This window comes from Anomaloglossus baeobatrachus, chromosome 4 (assembly GCF_048569485.1).
Source record: "Anomaloglossus baeobatrachus isolate aAnoBae1 chromosome 4, aAnoBae1.hap1, whole genome shotgun sequence".
NCBI lineage: Eukaryota > Metazoa > Chordata > Amphibia > Anura > Aromobatidae > Anomaloglossus > Anomaloglossus baeobatrachus.
Window position 1 is genome coordinate 631,130,155 of NC_134356.1, and position 16,239 is coordinate 631,146,393.

A 16,239-nucleotide genomic window follows, 5' to 3' on the forward strand; every position below is an offset into this window, starting at 1 on the left:
TCTCTGCACAATGCTACAAGCGGATCCTATAGAGAGAATAGCGATGTGTGGTCACCTCCATCAGATTAGACTAGGACTACCCACATGCAGGATTCTCTTGTAGCCCAACTGGAAAGAATTTGGTGGTGTTGCCCTTTGGATAGGGTAAAGTGGTGGTCCCATACTTTCCATTTTAGAATTTTTCCTCCATAATTTAAGCTCTATTTATACCACTATATAGGTAATGGCAAGATAATACCGATATACAGTCCACATAATCGAATCCAAATAATATGCAGGACAATACTTTCTTAAAAAATAAATAAAATAAAATAAATAAATCTTTATTTATTTATTTTTATTTATTTTTTATTATTTATTTTATTTTTATTTATTTATTGTATTTATTTATTTTTTTATTTTATTTTTTATTTTTATTTATTTTATTTATATTTTATTTTATTTTATTTATTATTTATATATATTATTATTATATTATTTATTATTTATTTATATATTATTTTATTTATTATTTATTTTATTTATATTTTATTTTATTTATTTATATTTATATATATTATTATTATTATTATTATATTATTATTATTTCTTTATATATTATTTTATTTATTTATTATTTATTTTATTTATTTTTATTTTATTTTATTTATATTTTATTTTTATTTTATTTTATTTGCGAATATTCGATGCGCAATGTAAGTCTATGGGAAACCCGAATAGTTGCCGAATAGCAACTATTCGGGTTTCTCATAAACTTACATTGCGCATCGAATATTCGCATAGCGGCGACCTATTCGTCGAATATTCGCGAAGCCGAATATTTGTGATATTCGATCATCCCTAATTATTACCCTTTGAGCCACATCCCCTTGTAAAGAGTATTAAAATTACCACCAAATAAAAAGGCCCATATGGTGGATTACAAAATTTAATAAAAAAAAATAGGTAAGTAAACAATAAAAAAATCAGAATACTTAGAAGGAGCAACAGGAATAAAATGAGACCAAAAGCTGATCATGTTTGACCTCTAAAAAAAAAGCCAACATGGTACTTCTATATAGATTCCACATAGTACTACAATTTAATTCCCAAGTAATACTGCTATAGAAGACAATCTAGTGCTGGATAGTTTTAATTTGCTTCTGTGGTTCCCACCGTACTTAGGAGAAACCTCAAAGGATGTCCTAGATGATTAGGGTATGTGCACCGAGTGGCTTTGTCAGGCGGGTTCCGCTTGGAAAACGTCTTGTTCATGTGGGTTACACTTGGAGCACAACATTTTTTTCATATGGTTTTTGATTGGAACATGACATCTTCTTCAGGAGATTTCCATGCGGAGCATGACGTGTTTTAAGGTGGATTCTGCTTAGAACATGGCGTATTTTTCCGGCAGATTCCTCTAGAAAACTGTCTTTTTCAGGTGGATTCTGCCTGCAATACAGCGTCTTTTTCAGGTGGTACTGCTTGGAACATGGTATCTTTTTCAGGCAGATTTCACGTGCAACACTTCGTCTTTTTCAGGCATGTTCCTCCTGGAATCCAATGTCTTTCTCGGGCAGATTCTACTTGGAACACAATGTCTTTTTCAGGTGAATTCCACTTGGAGCACAATCTCTTTTTCAGGTGGATTTCACATACATCATGGCATTTTTGGCAGGTGAATTCCTTGTGGAATACAGTGTGTTATTTATGTGGTGTCACTCTAAGACATTGTCTTTTTCATGCAGATTTCACGTGGAGCACAGCATCTTTTTCAGGCAGATTTCACGTGGAGCACAGCATCTTTTTCATGCAGATTTCACGTGGAGCACAGCATCTTTTTCAGGCGTGTTCCTCGTGGAATCCAATGTCTTTCTCAGGCAGATTCTACTTGGAACACAACGTCTTTTTCAGGTGAATTCCACTTGGAGCACAATGTCTTTTTCAGGTGGATTTCACATACATTATGGCATTTTTGTCAGGTGAATTCCTCGTGGAAAACTGTGTTTTTTATGTGGTTCCACTTGGAAGACATCGTCTTTTTCAGGCAGATTTCACGTGGAGCGCAGCATTTTTTTCAGGTGTGTTCCTCATGGAATCCAATGTCTTTCTCAAGCGATTCTACTTGGAATATAGCGTCTTTTTTGGGCGGTTCCGCTTGGAATAAAATGTCTTTTTCAGGCGGATTCTAGTTTGAACACATCTTTTTTTTTCAGGTGAATTCCGCTTGGAATACAATGTCTTTTCCAGGCGGTTTTGCTTGGAACACAGCTTCTTTTTCAGGATAATTTCACGTGCAACATGGCATTTTTTTCAGGTGAATTCCTCATGGAATACAGTGTATATTTCAGGCGATTCCGCTTGAAACATTGCGTCTTTTTCAGGTGGATTCTGCCTGAAAAAACTCTTCATAAACATTAAAAAGAATAAACATACACAGCGATGTCAGATTGATTTGCTGTGTATACGTTCTGTCTTTTTGGAGCTTCTATCAACCGCCTCAGGCTTGGAAATTCATGAATCGACTAATAGAAGTGACCGGTTCATTCTTCAGGCGGCTCTTGCTTGGAAGGTGCCACTATTTTACAAAAAGACGATGAAGAAGATGCTTTGGGGAAAACACCGCTGCCGTTTTCCTGCATCATCTTCAAAAACGAAGAGGGTATGCCGGTGACTTAAACCCTAGCAAAAAGTTTCCTTCCTCTGAAATTGTCCCACACCTCGCACCCCATGTTTCATTATTAGGCAAATTTCCTATAAAATGTTTTGACGAGAAGTAATGACCCGACCGGACACATATCGGGCCACCTTATCAGGTAGTCAATGTCTTTTCTTTTTTTATTGCCACCTTCATCTAAGTTGTTCTTCAACAGGTACCAAGACCAGGATCGGCTCAGACATCTGAAATAGGATCCACTGGATCTGGATCCCAGGAGAAAAAGGCACAAACCGCATACGAGACCAAGATCGTTGGTGGAGTGGTGGTGCAGACTCCCATCAGCCAGGTGACTTTTTACTCCTTTAAGCGGGCTTTACACGCTACGACATCGCTAATGCAAACTCGTTGTGGTCACGGAATTTGTGACGCACATCCGGCTGCATTAGCGATGCCGTTGCGTGTGACACCTATGAGCGATTTTGCATCGTCGCAGAAACGTGCAAAATCGCTCATCGGTGACATGGGGGTCCATTCTCAAAAATCGTTCCTGCAGCAGTAACGAGGTTGTTCCTCATTCCTGCGGCAGCACACATCGCTCCGTGTGACGCCGCAGGAACTAGGAAGCTCTCCTTACCTGCCTCCCGGCCACTATGCGGAAGGAAGGAGGTGGGCGGGATGTTACGTCCCGCTCATCTCCGCCCCTCCGCTTCTATTGGGCGGCGGTTCAGTGATGCAGCTGTGACGTCGCTGTGACGCCGCACGGACCGCCCCCTCAGAAAGGAGGCGGTTCGCCGGTCACAGCAATGTTGCCGGGCAGGTAAGTAGTGTGATGGGTCTGGACGATGTTGTGCGGCACGGGCAGCAATTTGCCCGTGTCGCACAACAGATGGGGGCGGGTACCCACACTAGCGATATCGGGACCGATATCACAGTGTGTAAAGCGGACTTTAGTCTGTAATCTGCTATCCTGGAAAGCCGGGTCCTTCTTTCTAGAGTTCCTCCAAGTCCAGCCCACGAGGAGCTGCTCCTTCCATGGCTCTCTCTACTAAAGAGGGGTCCCGAGGACTCACGGAGTCTTGTGTTTCACAATGGCGGCTTTTCTCTGTATTAGCCTGGATTCTCATTACTATTCTTTGTTCTTTTAGAATGGAAGCGAATGCCCCGAGGTCATCCATCACGAAGTGTCCTCCCACCCCTCGCTCCGCCGCAGTCACAGCCTCATGCCTCAGCTCACTTATAAACCGCCATCTTCCATCTGTGTTTTGAAGAGTGGATATTGTGTCAAGCAAGGACACATGGTAAGGACATCTGATGGCGGCGTTATGTGCATGGCACCACATACTGTACATCCTACTCCCTCCAGACAGCGTATTTCCCACCTACACTATGGGCCTGCAGCACTGTCTTTGCACTGCATTGCAGTATTATATATGGCACTGGTATTTTCCCTCTGTGTTGTTGCATTATGTATATGCACCATATGGCAGTATTATGTAATGAGTCGGTGAAACTTACTATGGATTCCAGTTTCAATGGAGGTTAAAACATGGATCTAAATTTCAGCAGATCAGCCGCCATTGTCATATTTTGGAAATACAGCAGGGAATTGTTAGTTTGCTATGTTCTGTAGGCAGTGTATTGCGATATTACTACCTAGGACTGTATGGGAGCATTACAAAACTGAAATTTAAGGACTGTTATTGAATGGTTTAGTTATTTATAACATCAATATATGGTGGTATTTTTTTGCCACTTATCACTTTAATTTTGCCCTGGACACTTTACTGTTTTTTGCATGGTATTCCAGATTTATGGGAGCGCTGTACAATACTGCTATTTAGCGCTGTATGACAGCATTACTTTAGCAGTGTAAGGCAGTATGGTGCGCTTTTTCTCCTTATGGTGATAATATTTTTGCACTACAGGGAAGAATAAAATGGTACTATTAAGCTCTGTATGGTGGCATTATTTTTGGACCTGCATGGCAGTGTAATATAGTACTATTTTGTATGGTGCTATTATTTTGGAACACTAAGGTGGTATAATGTACTATTCAGCTCTGTATGGTGATGTTATTTGTGCACTTTAGGAGGTATAATATGGTACTATTTAGCTCCTTATGGTAGTATTATTTTGTCGCTGTAGGGCCGTAAACAGACTGCTACTTAGCTGTGCATGGCAGTATAATTTTGGCATTGTAAGGCCATATAACATGATACTATTAAGCTATGCGTGGCAGTATTATTTTGGCACTGTAAGGCACTATAATGGGGTGCTATTTAGCTGTGCATGACGGTATTATTTCTTACTATAAGACATAACAGGGTGTTATTTAGCTGTGCATGGCGGTATGATGTTGTTTTTTTTAAGGCAGCATAACATTGTACTATTTGGCTTTGCATGGCAATATTATTTGGCACTGTAAGGAAGAATAATATTGTATTATGTAGCTCTGTATAGTGGTATTATTTTGGCACTGTAAGGAAGAATAATATAGTATTATGTAGCTCTGTATGGTGGTATTATTTTGGCACTATAAGGCAATATAGTATAGTACTATGTAGCTCTGTACGGTGGTATGATTTTGGCACTGTAAGGCGATATAATAAGGTACTATGTAGCTCTGTATGGTGGTATTATATTGGCACTGTAAGGCAATATAATATAGTACTATGTAGCTCTGTATGGTGGTATTATTTTGGCACTGTAAGGCAATATAATATGGTACTATGTAGCTCTGTATGGTGGTATTATATTGGCACTGTAAGGTGGGTTATTATGATACTATATAGCTCTGTATGGTGGTATTATTTTGACACTGTAAGGCGGGTTAATATGGTACTATATAGCTCTGTATGGTGGTATTATTTTGGCACTGTAAGGCGGGTTAATATGGTACTATATAGCTCTGTATGGTGGTATTATTTTGGCACTGTAAGGCGGTATAATATGGTACTATTTTGCTCTGTACGGTGGTATTATTTTGGCACTGTAAGGCGGTATAATAAGGTACTATTTAGCTCTGTATGGTGGTATTATATTAGCACTGTAAGGCGGTATAATATGGTACTATTTAGCTCTGTATGGTGGTAATATTTTGGCACTGTAAGGCGGTATAATATGGTACTATTTAGCTCTGTATGGTGGTAATATTTTGGCACTGTAAGGCGGTATAACATGGTACTATTTAGCTCTGTATGGTGGTAATATTTTGGCACTGTAAGGCGGTATAATAATGTACTATTTAGCTCTGTATGGTGGTAATATTTTGGCACTGTAAGGCGGTATAATAATGTACTATTTAGCTCTGTATGGTGGTAATATTCTGGCACTGTAAGGCGGTATAATAATGTACTATTTAGCTCTGTATGGTGGTAATATTCTGGCACTGTAAGGCGGTATAATATGGTACTATTTAGCTCTGTATGGTGGTAATATTTTGGCACTGTAAGGCGGTATAATATGGTACTATTTAGCTCTGTATGGTGGTAATATTTTGGCACTGTAAGGCGGTATAATATGGTACTATTTAGCTCTGTATGGTGGTAATATTTTGGCACTGTAAGGCGGTATAATATGGTACTATTTAGCTCTGTATGGTGGTAATATTCTGGCACTGTAAGGCGGTATAATATGGTACTATTTAGCTCTGTATGGTGGTAATATTTTGGCACTGTAAGGCGGTATAATATGGTACTATTTAGCTCTGTATGGTGGTAATATTTTGGCACTGTAAGGCGGTATAATATGGTACTATTTAGCTCTGTATGGTGGTAATATTTTGGCACTGTAAGGCAGGATAACATCAGCAGATAAGTCATATCTTACCGCTGATATTATCATAAAGCAGACATTGAATTCCAGTGAAAGTCGCATGCTGGGAAGGACTGGGAATTATGCACCTTGTGTCACGCCTGTTGATTGATCAGCTCAGTAATGTCGTTAATGTAAATTAATGAATGTTAAACAATGGTTGTCCTTTAAAAGGCCACATTCCTTACAGACTGGTTCTCTCCCATTACCAGTGCGTTATTAGGCTGGAGAAGACATAATCGCACACAGATACATCACACACATACAGATTGCTGGACGCCGTACCAGGGTGGGTCGATTCCCCACTAAGAGACACTTCTCGTGTAGAGCGGCTCCCCATTCTGGATAACAGAGGGGAAGATTCCTAATTATTATTATTATTTATTATTATAGCGCCATTTATTCCATGGCGCTTTACAAGTGAAAGAGGGTATACGTACAACAATCATTAACAGTACAAAACAGACTGGTATAGGAGGAGAGAGGACCCTGCCCGCGAGGGCTCACAGTCTACAGGAGGAGAGAGGACCCTGCCCGCGAGGGCTCACAGTCTACAGGAGGAGAGAGGACCCTGCCCGCGAGGGCTCACAGTCTACAGGAGGAGAGAGGACCCTGCTCGCGAGGGCTCACAGTCTACAGAAGAAGAGAGGACCCTGCCCGCGAGGGCTCACAGTCTACAGGGAATGGGTGAGGGTACAATAGGTGAGGACAGAGCTGGTTGCGCAGTGGTCTACTGGACTGAGGGCTATTGTAGGTTGTAGGCTTGTTGGAAGAGATGAATCTTGAGGTTCCTCTTGAAGCTTTCCACGGTAGGGAAGAGTCTGATGTGCTGAGGTAGAGCGTTCCAGAGTATGGGGGAGGCACGGGAGATCTACATAGGTTGTCGTCATGAAGCACCCCCTGTCGTGTTGGCGTCATAGGTTGTCGTCATGGTGCACTCATCACCAGAGGAGATCAGGTCCTGCTCTTGATCAGCCAGGTATTTTTCCTACAGTGACCACTAGAGGGAAAATGTGGAATTACATGGCAACCATTCAGATTGACGTCCTTATAAGAGTAGCCTGAAGAATAGCCCATACAAAGAGTTCTGATTCCTAAATGGAAATGTAGAAAGTCAGAAGGTCTTGTTCAGATAACCCGAGGCGATCAGTTGATCTCCCCGTACCGGGCATTTTCTCTGCAGTGGCCACTACAGGGTAAATGTGGTATTACACAGTAACTATTTAGATTGTTGGACGCCCTACAAGGGTAGATCGATTCCTCCAGTAAGAGGTACTTTTTGTGTAGAGCAGCTCCCCATTGTGGCTAACAGAGGGGGCAATTCCTAATCTACATAGGTTATCGTCATGAAACACCCCCTATAGTGCATCAGCCGATTGCTCCATATCCTGCTCCTGGCCAGCAATGTATTTTCCCTGCAGTGACCACTAGAGGGGAAGATGTGGAATTACATGGCAGCCATTCAGATTGACGTCCTTATAATATGATGGCCTGAAGAATAGCCCATACAAAGAGTTCTGATTGTCAGATTGATAGAAGGTCTTATTCAGACAACCCCATTCATAGTGCATCACCAGAGGCGATCAGGTCCTGTTTCTGGTCAGCCAGCTATTTTTCCTACAGTGACTACTAGAGGGAAAATGTGGAATTACATGGAGGCCATTCAGATTGACGTCCTTATAATACGATGACGACTCAAGTTGGCCTGAAGAATAACCCATACAAAAAGGCTCCCTGCTCCTATTGATAGAATGGGAGGGTCCTAAAGGGACATACAGAAGACAGAAGGTCTTATTCAGACAACCCCATTCATAGTGCATCACCAGAGGCGATCAGTTGATCACACCATATGGGACATTTTCTCTCCAGTGACCACTACAGGATAAATGTGGTATTACATGGTAACTGTTTAGATTGTTGGACGCCCTACAAGGGTAGATCGATTCCACCAGTTAAAGGTACTGCTTGTGTAGGGGGGCTCCAGGGGGGTTCCTAATCAACATAGGTTGTCGTCATGAAACACCCCCTATAGTGCTTCACCAGAGGCGATCAGTTGATTGCCCCATACCGGGCACTTTCTCTGCAGTGGCCACTACAGGATTAATGTGGTATTACACGGTAACTGTTTAGATTGTTGGACGCCCTAAAAGGGTGGCTTGAGTCCACCAGTAAGAGGCACTTCTCGTGTAGAGCGGCTCCCTATTCTGGCTAACAGAGGGGGGGTTCCTAATCAATATTAATTGTCATCATGAAGCACCCCCTATAGTGCATCACCAGAGGCGATCAGGTCCTGCTCCTGGTCAGCCGGGGATTTTTCCTACAGTGACCACTAGAGGAAAAATGTGGCATTACATGGAGGATATTCAGATTAATGAACATCTATGTAACAGGTTGAATCCTCCAGGACAAGAACAGCTCAAACACAGCAGAGGAGGTCCGGAGGGGGTCCATTATTGGACCTGTAGACAGGGGTCACCCTCATGAGACCACTATTGCGAGATTTATACCCTATAAGCATCTTGTGTTTTGCTCATCAGTGTCAGTTTCTGAGTTCTCATGGCCGTCATGGCTCTATGGCACGGCGCTGACCTTTACTTTTTACCATTTCACTACATGCTGATGTACAGATTCATCTGGGACCTAATTAGATCACAACAGTAATTAAAATATAAAAAAGGACTCATTTACATTGGAATGTTAGTGACACCCTATGGGTGAGTACAGCTGCTGAGATATTCCATTCATTCTGTCTGGTGCTGAGGGCGAGGGGCCAGGTATGTCAGTGACACCGCCCCGAAGCTCAGGTGAGCGTGCGGTCATGAGATCAGATATAGAGGAGCTACGTGGTTCTGTAGACAGAATGGGTCACAGGCGGCAACCTGCAAATGGGGGCAGCAGCCAGCAGCGCAACCCGTGAGAAATTTAGAGGATCTGTCACTTGCCAGAAATATGGAATTTTTTTTGTAAATGCCGCTAATCTCCTAAATCTACCATTATTTTTCTCTCTCTGTTCCTGGGATATGGCCCCCTCTTTCCTGTATATAAATCTAGTCTTGAAAGCCAAGTAGGAATGGCCGTCAATTCTTCTCTGTGGCCATCTTATTGTGGATCGCAACTCTGTGAATAACAAGAATTGTTAAGAACATTGACACCCAGAAAAGAAGGGACCACATGTCAGAATTGGGGGCTTCTGCATATAAATATGGATTTGCGAAAGAAACGAATAGGTACCCCTACTATGTTTCCTGCCAAGTAATAGCGCCATACTGTGCATAAATAATGTGCTACATATAGAATACCGCCACATAGTGCCATAACATAATGCCCAATTATCACTGCTATTAGTGCCTAAATTATACAACCGTCAGTTTGTGATGAACTGCCAGGATATATATTTGGAGCTATTGGCATGTAGTGGGGACTGGGTGGCAAAAACCATGACAGTTGTCCCTTTAGCCCATGTTATGATCAGCAGTGATAATAGTCAAAAGAGGTATTCCCATCTCCAAGATCATATCCCAATATATAGTAGGTGTAATAATATTAGCAAATACCTCCAATTAGAAATGTAGTATAGCTTTCCTGATTCACTATGTCGCTTACCTCATGTGCAGGGCATTGCAGTGTCTTAGGTATCCATGGTTTTGACCACTAGCACAACTAACTAATTAACTAACCAAGACAATATTGTACCGCTTTAAACTCCGCCCATAACTGGGCAATGTCTGGAGAAGATCTGGTTCTGGCCCGAGACTTAGGGGTACTTTGCACGTTGCGACATCGCTACCGAAATATCGTCGGGGTCACGGTTGTTGTGACGCACATCCGGCGCCAGTAGCGACATCGCAATGTGTAAATCCTAGGAGCGACGATGAACGAGCGTGAAACAGTCAAAAATCGGTGATCTGTGTCACGTCGTTCATTTCCATAATGGCGTTACTGCGAGCGGTACGATGTTGTTTGTCGCTCCAGCGGCACCACACATCGCTGTGTGTGAAGCTGCTGGAACGACAAACATCTCCTACCTGCGTCCCGACGGCAATGCGGAAGGAAGGAGGTGGGCGGGATGTTTACATTCCGCTCATCTCCGCCCCTCCGTTTCTATTGGCCGGCCGCTGTGTGACGTCGCGGTGATGCCGAACGCACCTCCCCCTTGAAGGAGGGATTGTTCGGCGGTTACCGCGACGTCGCCGAGCAGGTATGCGCGTGTGAAGCTGCCGTAGCGATAATGTTCGCTACGACAGCAATCACAAGATATCACATGTGTGACGGGGGCGGGTGCTATCGCGCTGGACATCGCTAGCCGATGCTAGCGATGTCACAACGTGCAAAGTACCCCTTAATTCCCCTCATGCACATTAGATGAAAAATGGCGCCAAATACACTGATTTTGGAATTTAGGATGGACAACTCCTTTAAGGTGAGCCAGTTTCCACCAAAGTTGTGACCCAGATGAGCGAAACCACACAACGGCAAAGCGTTATCTCAGCACTATTTATTACAACAGACAGATTCATAGTAAGGCGAGTCAGAGTTGGGGTGTGAGGGTGTAAATACTTTTCACGGTGAGAGATCAGTCAGTTGTGGCTTTTGGAAGGGTGCGTCTAATGTCAGACCTTCCTGCCTTCTTTCCTGTGGTTACTTTTCGTGGTTATTGGGCTGAAGAAGATACAAAGCCGGCACTGTCAACGGGAAAAAATGAATCTGCGGCCACGTGTATCACCTAGAGGTGAGACTGCACTGTACCTATACGGAGAGGTAATCCTGCACTATGTATAGGGGCAGCGCTCAGTGCCCTTTATGTGGCACATTGACACCTCTCCTGAAATGTCCATCGCTATATATCCAGCCTGTATGTGATGGATAGACAAGTGCAGTACTCAGACATCTAAGTCACTCCCATAAACAGTGACAGAAGCCGTACTGCGCATGCGCAACCCCAGCACCATTCCAAGGGGAACACAAGACCCCAGCGCTTACGATTGGCATAGACCCTAGCACCATTCCCAGGGGGACCCCAGCTCTTTTTATTGGCATAAACCCTAGTGCCATTCCCAGGGGGACCCTGGCTCTTACGATTGACATAGACCCTAGTGCCATTCCCAGGGGGACCCTGGTGCTTACGATTGGCATAGACCCTAGTGCCATTCCCAGGGAGACCCCAACGCTTATGATTGGCATGGACCCTGTGCATGCGCAATCCCAGCATCGTTCCAAGGGTAACACAGGATCCAAGCTATTATGATTGGTATAGACCCTGCGCGTGTGCAATCCCAGCATTGTTCCAAGGGTAACACAGGACCCCAGCGCTTACGATTGGCATAGACCTTAGCGCCATTCCCAGGGGGACCCTGGCTCTTATGATTGGCATAGACCCTAGTGCTATTCTCAGGGAGACCCCGGCTCTTACGATTGGCATAGACCCTAGTGCCATTCCCAGGGAGACCCCAACGCTTATGATTGACATAGACCCTGCGCATGCGCAATCCCAGCATCGTTCCAAGGGTAACACAGGATCCAAGCACTTATGATTGGCATAGACCTTGCGCATGTACAATCCCAGCATCGTTCCAAGGGTAACACAGGACCCCAGCGCTTACGATTGGCATAGACCTTAGCGCCATTCCCAGGGGGACCCTGGCTCTAACGATTGGCATAGACCCTAGCGGTGGGATCTCCATCCTGTGAATAAGTGACAAACGTCTGTCATAGGCCGACCCCTGTAATATTTTATGGAAATACACTAAATTAAATTTTAAAATTTGAAATGAATGATAGTTTTATAGATTTTTAGTTAATTTGTGTTTTTTTATTACTTTTTTACAGAGGAAAAACTGGAAGAGAAGATTCTTCGTCTTGAACGCTTTTAATATTAGCTACTACAAATGTGAAACGGTAATTACTTCTTCTTCTCAGTAAACCTTATGCAGAAGAGACTGGGTAATGTAGCAAATACCAGTATAACCCTGTACTGGTGCTGGTCCTATAACCATACACTCAATCCTAGGACGTAAGGGTCAATGTTTGGACCCCCCCAGGGTTCTCTTTACCTCCTTAGTTCAACTTTTTGACTTTTTCATTGTCCAATGGGGTCAACTTCTCATGGCCTTGGGAAATTCAATCAAGGCTTGATCTGAGTTGTAATACCAGACCGAAAACCTAACAAAAATTCACAAAAGGGGTATTTGCAAGCCAAAACCGAAGAAAACCCCAGTTAAAATATCAAAAATGTATTAGCCAAATATTTAATGTGCAAGTAACACCAGGTTGCTTCACATATAAAACAGGGACGGGGTCCAGGGCAGGAATTCCCTGATATCTCCCTTCCTGTCCGCGGAGGTTTAACTGGGGTTTTCTTCGGTTTTGGCTTGTAATACCAGACACCGTCTGTGGACAAGAGTTGCACTATTTCCAGAAGAAAGCACTTTTTCCTGATTTTATACAAGCTTTAGTTTATACTTTCTCAGCTCCCTTTTATAGCTAAGATCATATAAGTATATGAAAATGTATCCGTTCTTCACCTTTACATTCATATGGCATCCATATAGCCATATATAGTTTCATATGTTAATAGTTGCAATGGATCCTTTCAAAACCGATGACGTCTTTATTGCATCTGGAGTTTTTGCTGACACATGAGTCAGATCTGAGAAATGGATCTGTGTGTTGTCATCTTTTTTCCACATGGCAGCAAGAAGAAAAGCAAAAGACCTTGTGAAGATGCTGGCGGAAGATGGAAGATTGTGTCATTATCCACAGTGACAGGAGTACTGTATCAACATGGGCTGAAAGAGCACTCTGCCAGCAAGAAGCTATTACTCCAAAAGAAGCATAAAAAAGTCAAATTAATGTTTGCAAATGGACACAGGAACAAAGACAGAACCTTATTTCCAACTAGCTGTAGCACCTGGGCGTTGCCGGGATAGTAACTGTTACTGTCTCTCTCCCAGTCTCTGTCTTTGTGTCTCAGTCTGTCTGTCTCTTTCCTTGTCTGTTTGTGTCAGTCTCTGTCTGTGTCTTTCCCCGTCAGTCTCTTTCCCCGTCAGTCTCTGTCTGTCTCTCTCCCCGTCTGTCTCTGTCTGTCTCTTTCCCCGTCTGTCTCTGTCTGTTTCTTTCCCCGTTTGTCTCTGTCTGTTTCTTTCCCCGTCTGTCTCTTTCCCCGTCTGTCTCTCTCTTTCCGTCTCTTTCCCCGTCTGTCTCTTTCCCCGTCTGTCTCTTTCCCCGTCTGTCTCTTTCCCCGTCTGTCTCTTTCCCCGTCTGTCTCTTTCCCCGTCTGTCTCTTTCCCCGTCTGTCTCTTTCCCCGTCTGTCTCTTTCCCCGTCTGTCTCTTTCCCCGTCTGTCTTTGTCTGTCTTTCCCCGTCTGTCTTTGTCTGTCTCTTACCCCGTCTGTCTTTGTCTGTCTCTTACCCCGTCTGTCTTTGTCTCTTACCCCGTCTGTCTCTGTCTGTCTCTTTCCCTGTCTGTCTCTGTCTGTCTTTTTCCCCGTCTGTCTCTTTCCCCGTCTGTCTGTCTCTTTTACTGTCTGTCTCTCTCTATCCATGTCTCCACCGACATCATATTACCTCACACATAAGTTTCTTACTGTGACTGTCCTTTGTTCCTATAGCAACCAATCACAGCTGCTATTAATAACCAGTAGTTCCAGGCTCCATTCACTTTAATGTAGGCTGTTTTTTGGAGAGTAACTGTAAAGCACGGGGTTAAAGTTTCCTGTCAAAACATAGTCTATGACCTTCCCTGGGTCACATTGAGCATCTGTGCAAAATTTTGTGATTGTAAATGCGACGGTGCGGATTCCATTAGCGGACATACTTACACACTTACACACACACACACACACACACACACACACACACACACTCAGCTCTATATATTAGATATTGGGTCTCATTCAGATGTCTGTTTTTTTCTGATCCTTCTGTCAAATCAAAAATGGACACATCTCGGTGGTTTGCTTTTATATGGACACTCAGTTCCAGCCTCCTACCCACCAAAAATTGTCCTGTAAACAGCCCAAAAGGAAATAATTGGGTCTATTTTGTATGCGTGGAAAACAGGAATAGAATTTGGACAGAATATTGCATGTCTGAACGAGGCTTTAGACTTTCTGTGATTTTGCTGCTGAAAAGGAGTTAATGCAAAATGGAAAAAGAGTGTAACCTTCAGCGTCAGGGGATCTGACTTAGATTTAGGGCACAGAGTTAATATTTGACTCTCGGTTGAGTTCTCTCATGGGCTCGTTCCTGCCCCCTCCTCCCCCACCAAGGAAGCCATGAGATTCCTATGGGAGCATGGAGAGGTGTCTAAACTGCAAATTTCAGCCTCTGGAAAGTAGTTGTCACTTCCGGTATAAATCACGTCCAGTTTGATATTTTGGAGACTACACCAGCTTTAAGGTTATAGCATACCTGTCATTTCACACAAAACCTGCAGAAAAACATGACTTTGTTTTCGCCAATCCACACAAGATAAAACTACTTTTATTTCCCATATTCATCCAAAATGTTTAGGAATTCTCCCGAGTCTCGTGGTCTCTGACCTGCCAATCACTTTTTTTTCGAACCAAAGGTGTTTTATCATCGGCATTCTGCCAGTACTATATGTACTGTACCTGGCTTTCCTCATTTCCCAGCATGCACTTCTCCTGCCACTGATCAGAACGGAAAGCGTGTATGAAATGAGATCTAGTGTTCTGAAAGTTATCATTTAATACAGCACCGTATGCACAGATATATTATGAGTGCTCCTCGGTGCACCCTAGGTGTGACCAAGGGCTCGGTGAAATGAGCCACACCTCCCCTTATGTTAATTGACAGCACTCACCTGCCCAGAGCGAGCGCTGCCTATCTGCACTGACACTGTAGGAACCAAGTATACACAGTGTCAGTGCTGGGGAATTCTCATCTATTTCTCCTGTCTGCAACCACTTGCTATACACAGGATCCTACAGTAGCGGCCGGCAGGTGTAGACAGGAGAGAGGGATGAGAGCATGTACGCACTAACACTACAGATATCGACTACAGACACAGTGTCAGTGCTGGCGTGATCTCATATCTCTCTCCTGACACTGGACAAATATTCATACCTCTCTCCACTTTCTGCAAAAAGGATCAGAAAATAGCAGCAGTCTGGTGTAAACAGGAGAAAAGGAGGAGAGCAAGGACGCACTGACACAGCAGGAGTGAGCACACACAGTGTCAGTACTAGCCCTCTCATACCTCTGTTGCTGCAGCACACAGAATCACACGGGCGGCCCGCATAGACATGAGAGAGGGTTGAGAGTATGGCCACACTGACACTGCAGCAACCAAGTGCACATACGGATTGACAGTGCGAATGTGATCTAATCCCTTTCTCCTGTCTGCAGTTCCTTATTACACAGACTCACACAGGAGCGGACGGCCGTCATAGGCAGGAGAGAGGGATGAGAGTGCATCCACACTAACACTGCAGAAACAGAGCGCACAAACGCCGTGTCAGTGCATCCATAATTTCATCCCTCTCTCCTGTGTGAAGTTACTTATTGCATACAAAATCACACAGTAGCGGGCATCCGTCGTAGGCAGGAGAGCGGGATGAGAGGATATCCACACTAACACTGCAGAAACAGAGCACACAAACAGTGTCAGCCCAGTTGTGATCTCATCCCTCCTGTCTGCATTATTGCACATAGAATCACACAGGAGCGGGCGACCGTCGTTGGCAAGATTTGAGGGTGTCCACACTAACACTGCAGAATTAGAGCGCACAAACAGTGTCAGTGCAGGTGTACTGCTCCCGTGGAAG

At 43.6% G+C, this 16,239-nt stretch overlaps 1 protein-coding gene across 1 annotated transcript in view; it reads left to right on the plus strand.

Moving 5' to 3' along the window:
* Positions 1-16,239, plus strand: part of PLEKHA2 (pleckstrin homology domain containing A2) — a 119,663-nt gene that overhangs the window by 55,765 nt on the left and 47,659 nt on the right. Inside the window, exons 6-8 of the mRNA XM_075343018.1 lie at positions 2,853-2,984; positions 3,784-3,936; positions 12,278-12,346. Coding sequence (XP_075199133.1) covers positions 2,853-2,984; positions 3,784-3,936; positions 12,278-12,346 — 354 coding nt within the window. The remainder of the gene's footprint in view (positions 1-2,852; positions 2,985-3,783; positions 3,937-12,277; positions 12,347-16,239) is intronic.